This window comes from Sus scrofa, chromosome 2, assembly GCF_000003025.6.
Source record: "Sus scrofa isolate TJ Tabasco breed Duroc chromosome 2, Sscrofa11.1, whole genome shotgun sequence".
Classification (NCBI taxonomy): Eukaryota; Metazoa; Chordata; class Mammalia; order Artiodactyla; family Suidae; genus Sus; species Sus scrofa.
Genome location: NC_010444.4, coordinates 25,626,809 through 25,651,002, shown reverse-complemented (window position 1 = coordinate 25,651,002; position 24,194 = coordinate 25,626,809). Strand labels below are relative to the sequence as shown.

The 24,194-nt window shown below is 45.9% G+C and overlaps 1 protein-coding gene and 1 long non-coding RNA gene across 4 annotated transcripts in view; both read right to left on the bottom strand.

The window, feature by feature from the left end:
* Positions 1-24,194, bottom strand: part of SLC1A2 (solute carrier family 1 member 2) — a 167,949-nt gene that overhangs the window by 120,838 nt on the left and 22,917 nt on the right. Inside the window, exon 1 of one of the 3 annotated variants that reach the window (XM_005660995.3) lies at positions 9,303-9,668. The exons of the other annotated variants lie outside the window; for them this stretch is intronic. Coding sequence (XP_005661052.1) covers positions 9,303-9,331 — 29 coding nt within the window. The 5' untranslated portion in view covers positions 9,332-9,668. Of the gene's footprint in view, positions 1-9,302; positions 9,669-24,194 lie in introns of those variants that run through there. 3 annotated transcript variants of the gene reach the window in all.
* On the bottom strand, positions 11,375-23,898 carry LOC110259680. The gene is made up of 2 exons (XR_002342049.1): positions 22,842-23,898; positions 11,375-11,656 (listed from the first exon to the last, which is right to left on the bottom strand). It is a non-coding gene; the product is annotated as an uncharacterized LOC110259680 (long non-coding RNA).

The following is a 24,194-nucleotide window of genomic DNA, read 5'->3' as shown; positions in this document are numbered from 1 at the left end:
TGAGAACTTCCAAATTTCATCACTTCATATAGAGCCTTCATTAATAGCTCACATCACCCAACTGATGGCCTCATTCAGTTACTGTTCTCCTGCAGTTTCATCGTGTGTGCTGGTCCCATCTCCTCTGCTTCTGTGGTTCTGGAGCCCAGGCATGGAGCTCACATTCAAACCCTCTGAGCTAGATTACTAACTTTTTCACTTTTCTTCATAGCTCCCAAGTACACACCCCATACAATTTATTTGAGATATTTATTCTCAAGTCCTCAGGTACTTAGTGCAAATTTATTGTCAATAACCAGGAAGGACCTAGGCCGGAACCAGCTGCAAATATGAGTATGATGCTATCGGTAGCCTCGAAAAATGCCCACTAATAAAAATAATTATAATCAACACTTTGAGCTTCCTTAAAATTACTTTGTGGAGTTCCCATCGTGGTGCAGCAGATGAATCCGACTAGGAACCATGAGGTTGCGGGTTCGATCCCAGGCTTCACTCAGTGGGTTAAGGATCTGGCACTGCAGTGACCTATGGTGTAGGTTGAAGATAAAGTGCGGATCCCGCGTTGGCTGTGGCTGGGGTGTAGGCTCGCAGCTGTAGCTCCAATGGGACCCCCTAGCCTGGAAACATCCATATGCCTTGGGGATGGCCCTAAAAAGCAAAAAAAAATTACTTTGTAAGGTGAGTACCCTCCTTAGTAGATACATTTTACAGATGAAGAAACTGAGGTATAAGGATTTCAGTCTCCTGCCTGAGCTCGGTAGCTTTGGCGCTTGGTGGTTAGGGATGCAAACGCAGGCAGTCTGGCTGGAGCACCTGGACTTCACCCACTACATCTCCCTGATAACTGTGTGGTCACAGATTTGGGCCTGTGTATACCCTGGGTGGACAGACTTTCAGAAGCACTAGGATCTGCCAAAGTAGGGCCTGAGCTGGGCCCTGTCTCAGACACAGTGACAGGAATGGAGCCTGCGGGAACACAGGGGCCCTCCAGTCACAGAATGGGAAAAGGGCTTCCTGGGCCCAGGGAACAAAACGCTGGCTGGCTCCTGTTCCGTCTCTCCTATAGCTCTTCTTCTGCACCTTCTCCTTGAATACCTTCTTTCAGACCTCAAGGCCCAAGGCCAAGTGCTGCTATTTCCATAACAGGGTAAAGTCCCTTCATGAGTGGAGCAAACCCAACGGGAACAACAGTCACAAGGATTCACCTCGGACTGTGCCACACAACAGAGGCTGAGCCGAGGACAGGAAGAAGCTGGTCCAGGGTAGGTATGAGGCCAGCTGTGGGTGAGGGGGAAAAGGCAGAAACAGGGCCAGAGAAGCAGAACCAAAGGTCAGAGGTGCAAGGTGAAACTAAATGGAAAAGGAGTGAACATACTAGAAACTGAGTAGATCAGAAACAGAGGACTGCAGGCTGGGCTGTATCAAGGTGAAGGATTGTGAGGGAGCCTATCTGCTGGGTGGGGGGCTGTGTGGCTAGCACAGAGTGAGTTGGAGGTACATTGGTCTGGGAATTGGACAGGGTGTTCCCTGCGCGTGGTGCAGAGTGCCGGGTCCAGGACCCAGACATCCTAGAAGCTGCAACACTGAATCGCATAAACCATGAGCCTGAGGAAGCAGAAGTCAGATCATGGGATTAGTTACTGTTCAAGTTTACTGAACTTTACTAAAGTGTTACAGAAACCCACCAAGACCCCAGGCAGCAAAGAGCACAGTGAATGAGAATGTGAGTTCCAAAGCCAGGGGCAGGGTTTGAATCCTACTCCTCCATCTCTGAGCTCTGTGATCTTGGGCAAGTTACTTAAACCATCTCTCAGTTTCTCTTCCGGTAAATCCAAAGCTTGTTAGTAGTTACATCATACAGTTGCAATGAGGACTGAATTCAACAATAGAGGTAACATTTAACACAATGCAGCTCAGAGAATAAAGCCTCAGTCACTCTCCCTGTAATCACTGTTACTATCATTATTAGCTCCTTTCAGAGACAAAGAAACCACAGCACAGGGATCTAAGTAATGTGAAAGGGATGGGGCTGGGAATTAAACCCGGCCGGCCGGTCTTTCTAGAGAAGCAGGTATGTAATCATCCTGCCTCATATCCTCATCATCCCACTTCATATCAATTCTGAGGATGAAGGTGAAGAGAAGGGACCACGGTGAGAGGCCCAGAAGAATACAGAACAGAGGAACAGAAGCGCAGAGCACAGAAAGGGAGCCTGGAGAGAGTGCAGAGCAGAGCCCAGGGCTGCTGGCACGGGTTAAGGGTGGGAGATGCGACACGTGCATCCGAAGAGCAGAGCACAGCCAGGAGGCCCTGGAGACTGAACCTCTACATGATCCTGGCAATCTGGGTTCAGTCATTCAGTTGAAATGAGCTTTCTAGATGGGACCTGAGGACCCGGTCCCTAAACCCTAAGGGTTTGCTGCAAGGTCATCACTCTGGCCAGAACCACACCTGAATTTGCAGACCTGAGAAGTGACACCGAGAGAGGACTGGCCCTGAGCTTCATAGGAAGGGGCCACAGAGGCTGCAGCCATGGTAGCAGCTGAGACGTGCTGAGTGATGACTACATGCAAGGTACTGTTGGAGGCAGCTCATGATTTAACTCAATCTCCACCACAACCTGAAGAGACCGTTTCTATATTATGCCCATTTTGTAGATGAAGCCATGAAAGCACAGAGAGGTCAAATAATAGTCACAAGGTCACAGAGCAGGTACATCACAGGGGCAGAAACAGAACCCTGGGACAAAACTCAGGCTCTCTGAGTCCGGAGTCTATACTCTTAACCTGTAGGATCTCTAATACACAACCAGGCTCATCTCAGAGGGACAGATTTATGATGCCTTGAAACTTTCATTTATAAATGGCTTCTCTGCCTGAGTCATCAAGGATATATAGAGCAGTCAACTAAAAAGCCAGAAATGGAGCAATTATTAGATAATCCCAACTTGAGAGGCATTCTACCAAATAGCTCATCAGTCCCCTTCAAAAGTGTCAAGGTCAAAAAGGACAAGGAAAGACTGAGAAACTGTCCCAGATGGGAAGAAAAGAGACAGCTAAATGCACTGGGGGATCCTGGATTGGATCCCAGCACTGAGAGAGGACCTGTGTGGAAAACCGGGGTAAATCTGGAGTTCCCGTCATGGCGCAGTGGAAACGAATCTGACTAGCATCCATGAGAATGCAGGTTCGATCCCTGGCCTCGCTCAGTGGGTTAAGGATCTGGCGTTGCTGTGAGCTGTGGTGTAGGTTGCAGGTGTGGCTTGGATCCCGCATTGCTTGGCTGTGCTGTAGGCCGGTGGCTACAGCTCTGATACATTCCCTAATCTGGGAACCTTCATGTGCCACGGGTGCAGCCCTAAAAAGACAAAAAAAAAAAAAAAAAAAAAACCTGGCGAAATCTGAATGAGTTCTGATAGTATTGGGGCAAGGTTAATTTTAGTCTTAATCAATGTTCTGTGGTTATGTAAAATGCTACCCTGACAGGAAGCTGAGTGAGGGGCATACGGGAACTCTCCGTATTATTTTCACGGTTCTTCTTTAAGTCTAAAATTATCTAAAAATTTTATAGAATTTAGTGTTGAAAAAAACACCCCAAAAATACAAATGACAAAAGGATCAAAACCACTGGCATTCTCAGTTTATAAACTCAGGTGCTTAATCTTTGTCATGGTACTCAAACTGTGTTGCTCCCTCCCACGCCTGTGAAAAAGGACTCATCTTGAATGTGACATGAAATCTGTTTGAAATTGTGAAGAACAGCAGCGAAAAGAAGCTGACAACGATTAGATGGAGAAACCTGGATCTTCTTCAGAAGGACAGATCACTTCAGTTTTACAGGTACAGACATACTGAATCATTATGTCGTACAGCAGGAACTAACAGTGTTGTTAGGCCAATTTCGCTTTGAAAAGCAAACAAACTCATAGGAAAAGAGATCAGAGTTGTGGTCACTGAAGGCAGGGGGTGGGGAAGAGGGAGTTGGATGAAGAAAGTCAAAAGGCACAGACTTCCGGTTCTAAGACAAATACACACGGGGGACACGCTGCACAACATGATGGATATAATTAATACTGCTGTATGTTATATGCGAACGTTGGTGAGAGAATAAATCCTCAGTTCGCATCATAAGGAAAAAAAATTTGTCCTATCTTATTTTTTATCCATATTAGATGATGGGTGGGGTAATTATCACTTCGCGACGTATATAAATCAAATCATTATGCTGCACACAAACTTACACAGGGCTGTATGTCAATTACGTCTCAATAAAACTGGAAGAAAAAAACATCACGTATACATACTTCAAGATGTGACCTTCTCATCTTTCCCTCTCTGAGTCACATTTTTTCAGTGTCCCCACTCCACAGATCCACTTAATACCCACAGGCTGATGGCCACTGCCCAGGAAGGTCCTGGGTCCCTTGGAGGTGGAAAGACCACTTTGTGGGTACAGGTGAGCTTCCCAAAATGCAGCAGGTTTGACACACACGGAGGACTGGGCAAGCCAGGAGGACCCAAGTCTTCATGAAGATCAAGAAGGAGGCAGCCAGAGGGGTAAAAGAGAAACAGAGGTATAGTTCCTGTCACTATTTGTAGAGCACTGAGGTAGACACTGCCTGCATTGGATTGTTTAATCCTCTCCACAGCCCTAGGAGGTAGGATCCGCTATTGTTATTGCCACTTCACAAATCAGGAAATCAAGGATCAGAGAGGCTAAACGACTGCTCAAGGTCACACAGCAAGTTAGCAGTAGAAGCTGGGATATAGCCTGAAAACCATGTTACCACAAGAGACTATAGGCTTCTCTTTCTTTATTGACTTTTTAAAATTTATGGCAGCAAGTGGAAGTGCCTGGGCTGGGGACTGAACCCACAACTCTGCGGCAACCCAAGCTGTTGCAGAGACAGAGCCAGATCCTCAACCTGCTGCACTGAAGCAGAAACTCCTTTCTTGACCTTCTTATTTCAACCACGATTGGACTGGCTCGCTTTATCAGATCATCCTCTGGTTTGTCCTCATCTTAGAAAGTAAGATGTGGGAGTTCCCGTCGTGGCGCAGTGGTTTATGAATCCGACTAGGAACCATGAGGTTGCGGGTTCGGTCCCTGCCCTTGCTCAGTGGGTTAAGGATCCGGCGTTGCCGTGAGCTGTGGTGTAGGTTGCAGACGCGGCTCGGATCCCGCGTTGCTGTGGCTCTGGTGTAGGCCGGTGGCTACAGCTCCGATTCAACCCCTAGCCTGGGAACCTCCATATGCCTCGGGAGCGGCCCAAGAAATAGCAACAACAACAACAAAAGACAAAAGACAAAAAAAAAAAAAAAAAAAAGAAAGATGCGAAACGAAGCGGGTGACCATCACGGAACCCACGCTATGTACCAGATGGTCCACATCCGTCATTCCACTTGATCATCGCCAAAAGGGAGTAATTATCAACTCCATATTCAAATGAGGCAACTGAGGTTCCAAAAGGTTACCAGAGAGCCAAGGGGCTACGCCAGACTTTTTAAGCCTCGATTTTCCTGATGGCCAAAGCCCCCTATTCATTCTATTTCCAAGGAAGACTCATAAGGTGCAAAAAAATCAAGTAGGCAGGAAGAAATAAACTCCTCTTGGAGTTCCCGTCATGGTGCAGTGGAAACGAATCTGACTAGGAACCATGAGGTTGCTGGTTCCATCCCTGGCCTCGCTCAGTGGGTTAAGGATCTGGCGTTGCCATGAGCTATGGTATAGGTCACAGATGCGGCTCAGATCCTGTGTTGCTGTGGCTGTGGTGTAGGCTGGCAGCTGAAGCTCCGAGTGGACCTCTAGCCTGGGAATCTTCATATGTCACGGGTGTGGCCCTAAAAAGCAAAAATAAATAAATAAATAAAGTTAAAAAAAAAAAAAAAAGAAATAAACCTCCTCTAAGCAGCCCCTGAAAAGTAACCCTGAAAGATAAACCTGAACAGGCATCTTCATGCAGCTTTTGCCACGGTCCCTGATGGTGCCTGTCACATTGATCACATCAGATTATTCAGACCCTGAGCAATTAGAGTAGTTTGTGTTTGTCTGTTTTGCTTTGTTTGTTTGTTTTGCTTGTTTTCTTTTGTTTGGGGCCTATGTCTCTTACTTGAGACGCTTCCATGACCTAAACTATCTAGAAAATCGCAAACACCTCTCTCTCTTGCATTCCAAGGTGGGTTTTGCTTTAAGAAACACAAATTCACAATCCATTTTGCAAAACAGGCATTTCTAACTGGAAACACTTGCACATGGAAAACAGGACCGGCACGGCACTTGGAAGTTCCTTTACTAGTTTCAGCCAGAAGAAAGCCACACCAAACCAGACAAGCTGCCCTAAATGCAAGTCCAGTCCACAGGTTTCAAACCTGGAAATAGCATCAGCAGTTATCACTGCCTCCTACCTCAAAAGTGCATTTGCAGTAGAGGATTCCATATTCTGAAAGGAAAAGCAATGTGCGGATTTAGGAAAAGACAGAATCCCCAGATCCTAAGCCACAGGCATAGTGAAAGTGGCCGATGCCTTTGCACTGTGGTACCTTGGGGACCGATTATTCCAAAACATTGTTTGGGTGATGATACACAAGACACGCAAGGGACCCTGCCTCCTAGGAAGACAGCAATCCCAGAGCAGTTCGCTGCTGCACACTGCGCATCTTCCCACAAAGGCAGAGGCAAAACCAGAACAGAACAGTAATGACTGGTCTGAAGCAGTTGGAAAGTGTCGCAAACCTGAACTAATTTGTCAAATATCTTCATTTCTGAAAGTGTTCACCCTTTCCGTTCACACCAGCAATCTGTGTGTTTAGGAGCAACCCTAAAAGTCCACTTCCCTTTTTTTGCATAATTTTTTTTTTTTTTTTTTTGCTTTTTAGGGCTGCACCCACGGCATATGGAGGTTCCCAGGCTAGGGGTCGAATCGGAGCTACAGCAGTTGCTGGCCTACGCCAGAGCCATAGCAACGCCAGATCCGAGCTGCACCTGTAACCTACACCACAGCTCACGGCAACGCCGGACCCTCAACCCACTGAGCTAAGCCAGGATCGAATCTGCAACCTCATGGTTCTCAGGTGGATTCATTTCCACTGCGCCACGATGGGAACTCCTGCATAAAACTTAACTACTTAGTATAAAATAAGAACCTTTCCAAAGTGCTGGAAGTGAGAAGGGCAGAGGGAACCAAAAGAGTCTTTGTCTGGAACTAAATCTCTCAATTGGATTGATAAATGGTAAGCTTTGAATTTAACCACCCACAAACCAACGAGAGTGTAAAAGATAAGTGTGAGTCCAAAGGTGGGAATGTAAACTGGTGCAGCCACTATGGAGAACAGTTTGGAGGTTCCTTAAAAAACTAAATATAGAACTACCATATGATCCAGCAATGCCACTCTTGGGCATCTATCCAAAGAAAACCATAATTTGAAAAGATACACGCACCCCAGTGTTCACGGCAGCACTATTTACAACAGCCAAAACATGTAAACAGCTTCAATGTCCATTGACAGAAGACTGGATAAAGAAGATGTGGTACCTATATGCAATGGAATATTACTCAGCCATAAAAAGAACTAATGCCATTTGCAGCAACATGGATGGACCTAGAGATTATCACACTAAGTGAAGTGAGTCAGACAAAGACGAATATCATGTGAGATCACTAATACGCAGAATCTAATTTAAAATGATACAAAAGAACTTATTCACAGAACAGAAATGCACTCAAAGATTTCAAAACGAAACTTATGGTTACCAAAGGGGAAACGCTGGGGGGAGGGATAAATTGAGAAGTTGTGATTGACATAAACATACTACTATATATGGAATGGATGAGCAACAAGGATCTACCATATAGCACAGGGAAATCTACTCAATACTCTATAGGACCTACATGGGAAAAGAATCTAAAAAGGAATGGATAAGTATATGTGTAACTGATTCACTTTGCTGTACACCTGAAATTAACGTAACATTTTAAGTCAACTATACGTCAATAAAATTTTCCTTAAAAAAGAGTGAGCCATATAACAAACATACAACATACGGCCCTCTTCAATTAAACTCTATTAAATCAAATCTGTGTGGATACAGTTAAAAGTTGGCAATTATCTGGCCATCTTGGAAAGGACACATAGGCACTCTGGCTAATTTCAGCTCTAGAAGGAAGAGCAGATAAAGGGATAAATCTTAAACCTCACTGTTTGTAGATTCATTGCATTAAAATCTGTGACACAGAGAACCGTGTCTGGCATAAAGAAAGAGCTCTAGAAATATTAGTTCTGGTTCCTGCCGCTATCCTTATTACTAATATTGTTATTAAGCTGCCCAGATTCACAAAACTATTAAAAACCACTGCCACATTTAGGCAATTCAACTTAAATAAGCAATGGAGATGTTGTAAAGAAGGCAGAACTGAAACCCTGAATGAGCCAACTCCCACCCACAAAGAGCAAGGCACCCCTGCCTCTGACTCGTTCCTTGGGAGAGACCACCTAGCAATTCGGGAGCTTAGAAGCCTTTACTTGAGGCTTGAAAAGATGCCAAAGACTTTCCATGAGAACCAGTCCAGAGAAAGACATTTGATCGCATTTTCCAATGAGAAGCACATGTCCAGGGTACATATGCTTCCTCCACTCACGTATGGATGGAAACAATGCTATGTACGTTCTGTCCCAAGAACTTACTCACGCTTGCCCTACAAGGCTGAACTTTTTCATTTAAATCCCAGCATCCTGCCATAAACCAGCCAACTGAAAGGTTGCTCTGAGAACAACTTCTGGGCAATCTATTCATCCAACAGCCATTCCCCAATCGCTAAAACAAATGTTCGATGTAGTCCAGACATCCATAGAGTTGGTAAAAAGCTGTGGGTTTTTTCACCCTGCTTTTCAGATTCGATTAAGCACCAAGAGCAAAAGACCTTACTCACATGCTTCTACTGGGTTCAAGTTCATTATCTCAAAGAGACATCTGATTCTTCCAGGAAATCTATAAAAGGTCAGGTCTGTAATGACTCATATATTTTCATAACCCATCTGATTATATCCCTTAATCCCTTGGCCCGGTTTCAAACAAGCCAAGCGCTCACTGGTTTGATAAGACAGCACTAGGCAGGGTCCCAACCCACGTGATGCCAAGACGCTCGGCTCCTTAATCCCACAAAACGAGACGCCTCCTTGAGACAAAAAGAGCTCGGTTCCCTGGCTGCTCCAACTTCACCTAAGAATTTCACAGAAAGGGGATCGGGTTTGGCTTTGCTTTGGAAAAATAACCCAGGTTGTGGCACTATTTTTGTGAGCACTAACCTTCGCATATGGTCCTCGGGTCTCTCCATGAACACATACGTGAGAGTTATTCTAGGTGACCTCTGGTTAAAGAGTTTTATATTAAATCCCCGCTAATCTCTGCTGCTCCCTGGACTGGGCTGATCTCTTGACACATCTTAGTTCAGGTCTACAGCGAGCTGCGAAACGACAGCGTGGACCAGTGTGCTGCTTTCTCTTCCCCTTTCCTCCAGTCGGTTCTGCACCGTCGATCACCTCTCTTTTTCTCCCCTGCACAAGCAGTGGAATAGGTGAGCCCACACTGAAAATAAAGAAGGAAGAAGAGAGCTGACGGAGCCAATGGCTGTCTTTCCAGTGGCAGCACTGGGGCAGCGGAGGAGCCCAGCTGGGTCGGCGCCTGCGCACGCCGAGGCCTCACTGTTTGTTTCGAGGGCCTCGGGGTATTTTTAGAATCTGTAGGGAGAAGTTAAGCTGCACAGGGTGGCTGTTATGCTACTAATGACACCCTGAGCTCGAAGCAGCAGGATTCACACACAGCCACTGCTGGAGCTTCAGGGGATGGAAAGCCACCCTTAGAAACCACACATCCATGGAAGTGGAGGTGGAAAAGAAAATGATTCTTCATAAACTAAGCTGGAATTAAGTATTGCAGGGCTCAGGTGTGAGTCATATAATCATGAGGTTTTTATGACGCTATAGAGGCCATGCATCTAACTTTTTCTTCCTTCCTCCCCTCCTGCCTTCTTCCCATTCTTTCTGTCTTCCTGGTATCTCCTTAGGGAACTGCTCCTTTCCATATGCTCCTAGAAGTGAACCCAGTGATCTCGACCCAGTCAATCCAACAACCTTTCCTGGGAGTTCCCGTTGCGGCACAGTGGAAACGAATCCGACTAGGAACCATGGCCTCGCTCAGTGGGTGGAGGATCTGGCGTTGCCATGAGCTGTGGTGTAGGTGGCAGACGAGGCTCGGATCCTGCGTTGCCATGGCTGTGGTGTAGGCCAGCAGCTGTAGCTCTGATTAGACCCCTAGCCTGGGAACTTCCATATGCCACTGGTACGGAACTAAAAAAATAAAATTAAATTAAAAAAAAAAAACCTTTCCTAAAATGATCAGACCAGGAACGGGTGTGCCTGAGAGACCAGCTAATGAAACTATTCCCTGGGCCTTTTCCTGGGGGCATCAGGAAAGAGGCACTTTTTATTCCTGAAATTATCCACGGTGAGGAGGCTGTAAGCCTTGAGCTGCTAGAAGCCATCATTCCCTGAAATGAGGATAATCCAGAAAAGTCCAGCCAAGAGATGAGCAGGAACACAACGTCCCTGATGGCTTCTGTGCCCTAAGTCCTGCTCCACCTGCAGCCTAGTGACTCCCTAAACATCCCAGTGACCTTAACCAATAGAGTTCCCCCTTTTTTCCCTTTGAATGGAGATCCTACCAAGAGCACCCGAAAGGTTAAATGCAAAGTGATTTTTAATTGTAAACTTCTAAAAAAACACCAGAGGAATGCTGAAGTACAAGCTATAAGCCTATCCACTCCTGCACACCCTGTCGTCAGAGGTACCAGCCCTGCCAATACAGGGCCCCAAACTGCCCTCGTTTGCCTCAGAAAGCAGAGGGGAAATACCAAGCCAATACCCCTTACACTTCAGGAAGCAAGTGTGATGATCCTTTCCCAGAGCTGTCACCTGGCACCCTTTCATTTGCTGTCATTCCTGGAAAAGCAAACCTCCCCGATGGTTTTCAATGCCACAGCAGCGTGTGGGCCCCGACCTCGGATCACACAATCCCCTCCATGGAGTGATGCTGATGCTGAAGAAGATGATGATGAACTTTCAGTAGCCCAGGGCCCCTCGCAACGCAGCCAGCCAGCACCACTTAGACTTAGACGATCTGGTTAAATCCTCACAACAACTCTTTGAAGCAGGTGTTCTCACAAGCCCATTTTACAGATGAAGAGACTGAGACTCAGACAGGTGGAACAACTTTGAGATCACACAGCAAGTAAGAAGTGGAGCTGGGCTTCTGCCTCCACCCCATGGACCTCCAAAGCCTGAGGTCGACCCCTATCTATTGAACCACCACGGTTTGATGGTCTTTTGCTTGCTATTTATTTCACACTGTGTTTTCCCTCCTGGCCTGTCAGCCTCTCTGCATTTTCACTCTCACAAAGTTCCTACTAAATCTGTGTTGTATCTTCCTGATCCTCTTGTGTGTGATTCTCCTTCATTCCACTGAGTGATTCGTCAAGAGGGGTGAGGGGGGCACCCAGACCAGCTCCATCTTGGTTTAGGTAATCCTTGGTAGAGCCATGCATCCGTTTCTCAGGAAGAAAATTCCCCATGTTTCCAAGTGATGAAGTTTTAAAATTTTGTCCCTAAAAAAGTAAAAGATGACTTAGATCATCCCTAAGACATTTATAGTATTACTAGTTCTCAAGCTCTCCAGGAGAAAAAAGAACCTAAATGGTTCTTTGGAACTTGATTCTGAAGTCTGGTTCTGTTTTCCTGACCTAAACACCACAACCACCTAAAGAAACGTCAAACGTAGATGAAAAAAGGTGTACACAAAGATGTGCGTGATCATGTAGTTTATGACCGTGAAATGTAGGAAATAACCTCAATTCCAACAATAAGGGATTAGTTAGGTCAGCTGTGCAGTGGAAGCATGATTTGAAAACATCAAACCAACTGAGCATTAAAGTTATGTTGAAGAAGAATATACTGAAGAGAAACAGACCTGACATAATCCCCAGTGAAAAAAATGCAGATTTTAAAATGTTTATTTTTACAAAAATGAGAAACGCACAACTTTAAATGACATAAACTAAAATGATAATAGTAGTGGGCTTTATGAGTAATTTTGGGGGGTTTTTTTTCCACCTTGTTTTTAGGGTGAAAGATTTTTTTGTTTTTCTTTGAGAACACTTTATAAATGGTTGTTTATAAGAAAAAGACTACGAGGATTTGGACGGTGAAGATGCTACTGAGGTTATCAGTGAAGAGGAAAGTACAGGCAGGATATGCCAGCATAGGAGTCGGACTTAGGTCAACTGCCTGGGTTTGGATTCTGGTTCTGTTGCTCTTTCACTTTCTAACTGACCAAGTTACCCACTCTCTCTGCATTTCCATTTTCCCACTTAGAAAATCGAGATGAAAATGGCAGTACCGACCTCGTGGCGTTGTTCTGAAGGTCACATGAGCCAACACATAGGAAGCATTTAAAGCAATGCATGGCATAGAGTATATTCTACATAAGCTGTTGCTGTCCTTATAGTGTAAACCACTCAAGACCAAGGTCCTTATCTTATCCATCTCTATATTTCTAGACTGTATCACAGAGTCTCACACACAGCAGGTATCGGATCAATGTCTATTGAACGGTGCTCAGTTGGATTCCAGGGGGGCAATGCTAGTGTTTTGAGGAGCAGCCACTATGCTACCATCTCACTCAGGATAAGTATTGCATCAATCTCCCCCCAGATCTTGTCCTTCGGGCTTCTAAGTGCTGAAGGGTCAGCAGTTGTTCTGATGGCAAGTATGGAGCACTGATGGTTAACAGAATAAAGGGGACAGTTGAGAAATGGCATGGCCACAACCCAGTAAAGTTGAGCAATAGCCTGCCATCTTCCCCCACTGTCCTGTTCCGGACTTTTTTGGTTGTTTGAAAGACAAATGCACTCATACACAACAAAAGAAGAGAGTGGAATCATGTGAGGTAGGGGTATCTCAGGAAATCCAAGTACAGAGAACAAAACAATGGTGAAAGCTGTCTTGCCAAGTGCCCATTTGGATCAGTGGTTAGATGGTTGGTTGGCTAGAGCTGAGAATGACTTTTCGAAAGATCATAATACTAGAAATATGTTAACTCAAAGTATATGGAAACATTCATTTGCCAAACTCTGGATGACATCAGATCCCACATGGAACATGGAAGATGCCTGTTCTCACCCACATAGCTTGCTCCTAGTGTGTCTGAATTCTGAACTCATCCTTAGAAATCCCATGAGTTTTAGAAAAGTAATGTACAGATAAATGAATATAAACTCTTCCCTCTTGAACAAAGAGATCAGCCCAGAGGCCATCTGCTCAGCATACGGCCATAATTCAAAATGACAAGCATGTGGAAGATGCAAGAATATTAAATGAGTCTCAGGCAGTTCCAGCTTTAGGCTCAGTGGATTCGGGAACATCAGTTCGTCACTGATGCTTTCTCTCTTGCTGAGATACCTATCCAGACTTGAACTGTGGCATATTCATCAGTGTCCCAACTTCCAAATCTCCAGAAGATTCACCAGCTTCAGGGAAGTTTGGCCATCAGCTTGTGCTATTAGACAATTACACAAAGAACTGAGAACTTGAACCATAGAATTTGGAGGATGTACAAGCATGTTAGAAACCCAATCGCCAATCTCATATTTTACATATAAAAAATAACAATAAAAAAATAATAAAGTTTAAAGGAGTCAAGAGGATGTGCCAAGGTCAGGAGGACCATAATCAGAGTCTCAGCGCACATGGGTTTCCTGCCCTATTGTGTACTCAATAGGTAACCATCTGCCTAAATATGGCACAACTCATAGAGAGGCTCTTAGTTAAATTTCCCAGAAATATGCTGTATGTACGAGAATAAGCTAAGGAAGTATGATAATTTACCCACATGCTGAATGATTGACAAGATCATACTATAAATGGGCCTCAAAGTGAACAAATGAGAGAGTGAAACAGAAATATTCAAAAACAAAAGCTCTTCCCCTCACCCCTAAGTGTAACTAGAAAGACCAGTAAATCTCCCAGGTCAAACCATCCCTGCCTTCCTCTTTATGAATTAGAGAAACAGCTTTTCAATACACAAGAGGAATAACAGATTTTGAAAGCTTACAACATGACAAGCACATCATAGATTGTTTCCCACTGCCTCCTCATCACAACCTTACAAAGAAGATATTATCTGCCTTTTTTCAGATGAGCAAACTCAGGCTCTGAGAGGTTAGGTAATTTCTCCAAGGTCACACAGCGAGTTTGTTCAGTTCTAATGCATCCAAGTTTTGCAGTGCCGTGTCTCCCATTCTTCCCAGGCAGAAGATCCTACAGAGGGGCATGGCTGGCAGTAAGATGGTTTTTTTGGAATTCCTTATAGGCACACCATTTGGGACCTGTAAGTTATCTCAGAAAACCAATTCCACCAGGAGCCAGGCTAGCCCATATGCTCTCCCCGGATTCATCGTCTAACCAAACTCCTGTGATAATTTCTTTCTTTCTTTTCTTTTTCCATTTTTTTTTTTGTCTTTTTGCCATTTCTTGGGTCACTCCTGAGGCATATGGAGGTTCCCAGGGGTCCATTCGGCGCTGTAGCTGCCAGCCTACACCAGAGCCACAGCAACGTGGGATCCGAGCCACATCTGCAACCTACACCACAGCTCACGGCAACACCGGATCCTTAACCCACTGAGCAAGGGCAGGGATCGAACCCAACCCGCAACCTCATGGTTCCTAGTTGAATTTGTTAACCACTGAGCCACGACGGGAACTCTTCCTATGATAATTTCTTTATCTTGACCCTACAGGTATTTGTCTCATCAAAATTAGAAGAATTTAGGCAAAGGAGACAGAAAGCAATGAGGAAAAACCAGCCTTTAGACATTGTTAGCTCTGGGCCTTACCTACATTCCTTGCTATGTTTCCTCCACATGGCCAGGTTTTTCTCTTCAGTGGAAGACCTAAATTCTTAGGCCCATCTTGCCTTCTCTCATCTCTCACTCTTTTACTGTGTCAGTAAAGGTGCATGTCTTTTAAAATGCACAGGTTTTCTAGATACCTTCAGACACTGACACCCTCAGACACCATTTCAATGAAATTCGGAGATGGTTAGTAGAAACCAAAATTCAATACTGAAGAAAAGGCATCAGTATGTTATGACTGGGGTGGCAGTGTCTGGCATTTTCTTCTGAAAGAAAGTGAAAGAAAATCAATTCTTAGTTTGTTTTTGTTTTTGTTTTTTTTTGTCTTTTTGCCCTTTCTTGGGCCACTCCCGCAGCATATGGAGGTTCCCAGGCTAGGGGTCCAATCTGAGCTGTAGCCACCGGCCTACACCACAGCCACAGCAACGCCAGATCCTTAACCCACTGAGCAAGGCCAGGGATCAAACCCGCAACCTCATGGTTCCTAGTCGGATTCGTTAACCACTGAGCCACGACGGGAACTCCCTTATTCTTGAAAATGAAAATAAAATCAGCTTTAACAGGCTTTTTGTTTGAATATCCTAATAGATTTCAGGAGATTCAGCGATGTTAGAGAAATACGGATATATGGTGCAGGGATCAACCAGTTTAAGAACGGCAGCTACTAAAGGCTTACTGAGGGCCAGGAAATTTGCTACATGTTTTCTATGCATTTACCCTCGCGACCATTCCTAAAAGATTTGGTCAACCCTATATCACATATGTAGAAACTGAGGCTCAGAAAAGTGAAGTAAATGGGCTCAAAATGACCTCGTCTGAGAAGCTTTTCCATGGCAAATGGGTCGTGCTTCTTGTTAAAATAAAAACAAGGACAGGAGTTCCCGTCGTGGCTCAGTGGTTTATGAATCCGAATAGGAACCATGAGGTTGTGGGTTTGATCCTTGCCCTTGCTCAGTGGGTTAAGGATCTGGCGTTGCCGTGAGCTGTGGTGCAGATCACAGAACCGGCTTGGATCACGCATTGCTGTGGCTGTGGTGCACGCCGGTGGCTACAGCTCAGATTGGACCCCTAGCCTGGGAACCTCCATATGCCATGGGAGCAGCCCAGGAAAATGGCAAAAAAGAAAAAAAAGAAACAAACAAACAAAAAAAACCCAAACAAGGACAGCCATTTCTATCTCAATAAGTTGCAAACATATACTTCCTGACGTTCTCGGCTTCCAGTGGCCTCCCCGCTCTCTCCCGTGGAATTTGTATACGAATTTGTGGCTGGTCAACCAAACACCATGGATGGCTGTCTTTTTTGTTGTTGTTGTTGTTGTTGTTGTTGCTATTTCTTGGGCCGCTCCCGCGGCATATGGAGGTTCCCAGGCTAGGGGTCGAATCGGAGCTGTAGCCACCAGCCTACGCCAGGGCCACAGCAACGCGGGATCCGAGCCGCGTCTGCAACCTACACCACAGCTCACGGCAACGCCGGATCCTTAACCCACTGAGCAAGGGCAGGGACCGAACCCGCAACCTCATGGTTCCTAGTCGGATTCGTTAACCACTGCGCCACGACGGGAACTCCCTGGATGGCTGTCTTAATTTCTGGGAAGGATTATCTGAGCAGGAATGGGTCAACCCTTTCTGGGAATGAGAGAAAGTGCTCGTTTAAAGCATCTTGCTTCTGGAAAAGTGACTCAGAGAGGCACTCAGCCTTGTAAGCACCTGAAATGCCAGGAAAACAGACTTTTTGGCCACTGAAGAGGATCTCATGCAAATGGCTGGCTCATTCAGGTCTTTCCCTGTGGACGGAGGCTGAGAAGCAAGCACCCCCCCACCACCACCAACTTTCCCAGCACTGCAACCTCACTCTCCCTACCAGAGTCATACAACCTTCCCCTTAGAACAACCTGTGTGTTTACTGATAAACAGTCCTGGACGAGCTCATTAATAATTTACTCTGGGAGTTTCCACTGTGGCTCAGCAGAAACACACCCAACCAGCATCCATGAGGATGCAGGTGTGATCCATGGCCCGGTTCAGTTGGTTAAGGATCCGGTGTTGCTGTGGCTGTGGTGTAGGCTGGCAGCGACAGCTCCAATTCAACCCTTAGCCTGGGAACCTCCATATGCCGCACCTGTGGCCCCAAATCTGCACCCCCCCCCAAAAAAAAACAAAACAAAAAAATAAATAATTTACTCTGGATAATGGGCAGGAGAGGGTTTGGCAGTCATGGCAACAACTCAAAGTCCTTATTTGTCGTGGTTTATTTTTAAGTATCAGAAAAAGAGGCCATTTTTTCCTCTAACATCGAATTCCTGATGGAAACTGGATATGTGTGAGAATGAGATGGGAACGGGTGGAGAAAAGATATCTTAAAAATGCAGTCATTAAATATCAGGACAGGAAAATAACTGAAAGAAAGCATTTCTTGGCCTTACACTGCACCCTTCTGGAAGGAAGAAGAAGTGAAAAAACTACATCATTTCTATACTCAACTTCGCTCTATTATTATGAAAACATATTCATATCAAAAATTCAGATATAAAAGCATTTTTCCACACTTAAACTATTTTATCTTAATATACATTTCCCCAACTAATCTTTACTACAAACTTATGAGGCTAAAATTATTATCTCCATTTTATGGACAAGGAAGCTGAGCCTTAGAGACCATGGCTAAGTTTTACCGCCCAGATGCTGTGCAGGCAGGATTTGTACCCAAGTCAGCCTGAATCCAAAATCTGTGTTTTTTTCTACATCCCAGTCCTGTAGGAAAGGAAGAAAACTGAACCCAACCAGGAGGGGGATATTTCAGAATTTATTTCAGGAAAATGGACCTTAAATACTTTTTACTATACAAGTTATTTAAAATGTCTTTCATCACACAGCTAACGAGGGATTGGGTGTGCAGGGGTTAAATTTTATCAATGTCCTATTTTTTTTTTTTTTTTGTCTCTTTAGGGTTGCACCTGTGGTATATGGAGGTTCCCAGACTAGGGGTCTAATCAGAGCTACAGGTGCCAGCCTACACCACAGCCACAGCAACGCCAGATCCGAGCTGCATCTGTGACCTACACCACAGCTCATGGCAACGTCAGATCCTTAACCTGCTGAGCGAGGCCAGGGATGAAACCCGCAACCTCATGGTTCCTAGTCAGATTTGTTTCCACTGTGTCGCAACGGGAACTCCCTCAATTTCCTATTTTCATTTCTTATGAAGTTATGAACCAAATGCAACAACATGCTCTCCTCCGCTTCCTCTGACACACCTCCTCTGACACACTCCTCCGCTTCTTAGACACACTTGGAAAGACAACTCTCCTTCTGGATCATGCACTGCTAGAGCACCAGAGCCTGAACCTACTTCACTTTTGGTTTTGAATGTTCAGAAAAATGTGCGGAAGAATCAATGAAAGAATCAAGACGGGCATTTCTATCATGACTCAGTGGTTAACGAATCCGACTAGGAACCATGAGGTTGCGGGTTCGATCCCTGGCTTTGCTCAGCAGGTTAAGGGTCCGGCGTTGCCGTGAGCTGTGGTGTGGGTCTCAGATGGGGCTTGGATCCCACTTTGCTGTGGCTCTGGCATAGGCTGGCGGCTACAGCTCCGAATGGACCCCTAGCCTGGAAACCTCCATATGCCACAGGCGCGGCAAAAAGACAAAAAAAAAAAAAAAAAAAAGAATCAAGAAGAGAAGGAACGACTTCAACACAGTATCTCTTTAACTTTTGTTTCTTATATTCCAAAGTTCCAAGCAAAATACCTCGTGACACTTAAGTCACCAGGTGAGTTGGCCCAGGTGTCCATCCACATGCACAGGTGGACACGTGAAGCAGGAGCTGTTCCTGAGCTGGACCCAAGGCTGGTCTCATTTTTACCCTGAAGCACGGCTCCTGTCTGGGATCTTGATTATGCATGCCACCTCTCGGGTTTCTGTTCACTATCTGTAAAATGAGGATCCTTTGAAACTAAGCATAGCGATAATAAAGTCAAACTTTTAAAAGTTGAGAATTCTGATTTGTATTTTTGAAGTGGTCAGCCTGACATTTAGTAACTGGTTTGACTGGTTTTACACATGTCACGTGGTCAATGGATAGCTTTGGCACAGCCCTGGCAAAGCTGCTAACGCCTCAGCCTGATTTTATTTATTTATTTATTTATTTTTGCTTTTATTTACAGCCACACCTGTGGCATATGGAAGCTCCCAGGCTTAAGGGTCAAATTGGAGCTACAGCTGCCATCCCAAACCACAGCCACAGCAACTCCAGATCCAAGTGGCATCTGCGACCTACACCACAGCTCACGGCAATGTCAGATCCTTAACCCAGTGAGCAAGGCCGGAGATCAAACCCTTGTCCTCATAAATACTAGTCAGGTTCGTTACCGCTGAGCCACGACAGGAACTCCTCATTTAGCCTGATTTAAAAAAACAACTTGATTTTCATCTGTCAATCAGTCAATTTCAAGCATGTTTGACAATGACCCACAGGAAGAAATATAGCCGATGTTCCTCAGTATGACCCAGCACACACATACATGTAAGCACACACACATGCATATACACACAACATACACGCAAGCATGCATACATAAGCACACATCCATACATGTGCAAGCATACACACACACACACAATCGCAGCAAATGACCCACACTCTTTCCATACGAAATGTTCTCTGATAGATTCTATTCTTCTATTCATTTTTTTAATTTCACTTTTTTCTAATAAATTGATTTCTTGACCCACCGAATGGTCAGGACACACAGTTTAAGAAGCACCACCCGAAGCTGTGCTGTCCGATTTAGTGATGGACCACTGGAAACGTGGCATGACGTGAGAGTGGCCTTGAGTTTCAAATAAACGGCAGACGTTTAAAAAAATCCTACCAAACATTAAATACCTCATTCCTGATCTTTCACATTAATTGCATGTGGCAGCAACAACAGGTTGGATAATTTGAAGCAAATAAAATATTTTACTAAGACTAATTTCACCTCTTCCTCTTTATTTTTTTCCTGGGGCTACAAGAACATTTAACATTATCTAGGAGGCTCGCGTGAAGGTTCTTTGGGACAGCAACAACTGTCCATGGTCAAATCCACCCTGACATCTGTTTTTGTAGATAAACCCTTATTGGAACACATCCTCCACCTGCTTCATTCACGTGTTGCTGAAGAGTCGTGATACAGACTCTGTCACCCACAAGTCCTAAAATATTTACTGCCTGGCCCTTTGCAGAAAAAGTCTGCTGAGCCCTAACAGAGCACTGGGTGCTTATTATCTGCCAGTCATTGTGCCATGTCATATATAAATACATCTATATACATGTATACGTGTGTGTGTGTACGTGTGTGCGTGCATGTGTGTGTTACTGACCTGATACTGATCCTGCTAGAGGAGTTTCATCACCACACTTTACAGATGAGGCTCTGAGCAAGTGAGCAACTGGCCTAAGACCACCCAGCTGAGCATCGAATAACAGAGCTGGGATTCGAACCCGTGCCAATCTGACAACAAGGCCTGGGCTATCATTTCTACCTTGTTTGCACCATCCCCTCCCCCCACAATCCCTTCCTGGCTGGATGGAGGGCTAAATTCCACCTTTTTGTGGCTGGGAGAACTGGCCCGTCTGTCAACGGTCCAGAGGGACACGGGAGCAGGTTGTGCGGAAGACGGCCTCTCCTTGGGGAATCGAAGGGTTGCAACGATTTCTCTAGTTTTAGGGAAAGTGACCTGGCTCCCACACACCATGGAAACACACACTGCTCAGACACCACTCTTGGACTGATCGAAATGCAATCATTCAAAGCCTCTCCTCACCTCAGTTAGGACTTTTTGTTTTTCATCTTCAACCCTAACACTTTAGGGCTTCAAACTTCAGATTTGACAGTCCTAGATATCTAAAGACACTTTGAAAAAAATAGTATGGGAAAAACTAAAAAGTTCACTAGGGTTTTTTGTTTGTTGTGTTGTTTGTTTTGGTTTGTTTGCTTTTTGCTTTTTAGGGCCTCACCCTCAGCATAGGGACATTCCCAGGCTAGGAGTCTAATCGGCCTCTACCACAGCCACAGCATCACAGGATCCAAGCCGTTTCTGTGACCTAAACCACAGTTCACGGCAACACTGGATCCTTAACCCACTGAGCAAGGCCAGGGATTGAACCCGCATCCTCCTGGATACTAGTCGGATTCGTTTCCGCTGCGCCACGACAGGAACTCCCCACTAGGGTTTTTATTAAATGAAAAAGCAAATAATAAAATTACTTGCAGAGGATTATCCTATTTTGGTAAATAAATAAAAATTGCTTATAATTGTCCGTGTGTGTGTGTGTGTGCGCGCGCGTGCACACAGGCGCTTATTTTAGGGCACTGCCATCCTTCCACTGATTCCTCATAGGAATGCACAGAGAATATGAAATCGCATAAGGACAAAGGAACCTGGATGTTCAAGGCTCAGGCAGCAAACCCAGGGAGGACCTCCAGCTGTCTCTTGAAGAACAGTGGGGCTGTAGCGCCCCCCTGTGTCTGGGGTAGGAGATGTCAGCAGCAGAAGCAGCAGGCAGAGGAAGCCTGCCTGTAGTGCTCTGGGCCAGGGGTCCTGCTGGGCAATTCCATACAAACTAGGAGAAATGCCCAGGGCCAAACAGTATTTACGCTTATTGAGTTTGTCATCCTACTTCTGCTCACCAGACAAGTGAGCTCGAGCTCCAAGCCCCGCCCTTTGGCCCCCAGAAGCAAACGCTTCCCAACTTCCCAGGCTTCCTGGTGGCAGTGAAGGGGCTTGGGACAGCCACCTGGAAGGGATACTCTGAGTCCTGCCCAACATTCATCCAGGCGTGGCATCCTCAGGAGTGCCCCTTCTGGAAGATTCAGTAACTGCAAGCTGCACGTGTGTGCTTGAAGGAGGAGAGCGTGCAAATGCAGTGTTAATACACTTTGAAGCTCTTACATGTCTTGGAGGCGGTTTTAGGTGTTCCAGAGAGATTTAAGCATGACTGTGCTTATATGGTAATAAGTTTTAAAATAGCCACCTTTTCAGAGCACCTGTTTCTTCCAGCACTGGTCAAATGGCAGATGACCTTCATTGCACCACCTCTGCAAGGCAGGTGCTATGATGTTTATTAAAAAAAAAAAAAGTTTTAAGGATATTACAACGACATTTTAAAGGATCCTTTGCCTAACATGTGCAGGTTTTAACAGATGCGAGAGAAAAGAGACTCCTTTTTATCACCGTGCACGTCTCTTCCTCTTTCACAATTTTCCTCTTCCTCCCCCGAGGTTTTCTTCTTGTGGGAACGGCTAGAAGAGGTTCCAGGCCCTGGAGACCTTTTGATAACTATGACCTATCATTCTCCCATCCATGTGGAAAAGAAGACATCATACTCTAATCAAACCCTTCTTCCCTCAGCAATTTGCAAGCTTATTGCCCTTCTGTCACCAAGTCCTACCCCAGCCCTGAACAAATCCCAACCTTTAACCCCAGGAGTCTTTTTTGGGGGGGGGGTCTGCTCCCACAGTATGTGGAAGTTCCCAGACCAGGGATTGAACCCACACCACAGCAGCAACGCGAGCTGCTGCAGTGACAACACCAGACCCTTAACTCACTCTGCCACAAGAGACCTCCAACCCCAGAAATCTTGAAAGGTCAACTCCTCTGTCTTGTACAAGGTCCCCTGCACAAGATCCTTCCAACCCACCTCCCTTGTGAAGGCAGTGGGGGTGTCCTGGGCTGCTAGAAATGTCACAGCGAAGGCTGAGATCCACCCTTTGTTCCCAAACATGCACGTCAGAGAACTGCTGCATTGCCCTGGACCCACCAGACGTCTGTGCCCTCAGGCCCACTGGACGCACAGCTTTGGCAGCCGGAGCCTGCTGGAGCCAAAGACTACTTACCAATTGCATGAAGGTGCAAACAGCTCATTTAACAATCCTGCTTAAAAAGTAAGTCCTTTCACTTGAGTCCAAGAAGCATGAACTTTTCAGCCAGTAGCAAACGACGGGGTGACTCAGCAGCGAAAGGCCGGAAGGGCCAGGCGGGCTGAGCCCTTCTTTTCTACCCTGGAGCGTCACCCCCACCGCCTCCCCTTCAATTCCTGTTCATCCGCCAGAGGGCCACCATCCCACCAGCCAAGAATGCGATGGAATTCCAGGAAAAGTCAAACCTGTCCATTCTGATCGAGTCAGTGCAAGTGATCAGGGCCAAGTGACCCCGGGGCTTGGAGAGACAGCTCCGAGTCCCATTCGTGCTGCACAGTTAAGCTCCGGGAATGACATGGAAGCCAGGAGACGAGGAAAGGACGATGCATCATGAAACCAAATCCGCTCTCTGTGCTGGATGAAGGCTAACATACCAGGAGACGTACCAGGAGAGCCGCCTGGGATGTTACCTTTGACAAAAGCACTTCTTGCCCCGGTAGGTATGGAGGGTGCACTGCCCTCTTGGACCGCTGCTGTGCCCAGGAGCCCAGGTGCCCTGTGAGGCGAGCATGGGCCGTGGCCAATGGTTTCTCAGAGCATCCCAGAGACCCAGGAGGGGCTGAGCTCTTGCAGGGACCAGAGTGCCTTCCGCACTGATGCCGCCACTGTGCTACCCAGAGTGAGCACCTCTGACATCGGGAACACTCCACAGTCCTAATGCAGGGAGGGTGATGGAGACCCAGGGACAGCATCCAGGTCCCCGTAGGCAGGAGTCGAGGGGTTCCAAAAGGGAGTGGTGCCTGCCCACCTGGTGAAGGACTGAAGGACAGGGGCCTCTTTCTCTGCATTCAGACTCCAAGCCAGCGCCAGGGGTGACTTCAGCTCTCAGGAGGCACCCTGTCAAAAGTTTAGGATCCTTCTCTCTCTCTCTTTTTGCTTTTTTTAAGGCCACGCCCATGGCATGTGGAAGTTTCCAGGCTAAGGGGCAGATAGGAGCTACAACTGCCAGCCTACACCACAGCCACAGCCACACCAGCTCTGAGCCTCATCTGTGACCTACACCACAGCTCATGGCAACACCAGATCCTTAACCCACTGAGCAAGGCCAGGGATCCAACCTACATCCTTGTGGATACTAGTCGGATGCATTTCCGCAGTGCCATAATGGGAACTCAGGGTTCCTTTTCTCTTAAGCATTGAGAATAGTCATTTTTGTGGCTATCTTTTCTTAAATCAGTATTCCTCTGGTTATTCCCGTACCTTCAATAGACTCCTTAGAGTTACATCCCCCTTGTACGTGAGAGGCTCTGGGGCGCTAAGACTCACCTT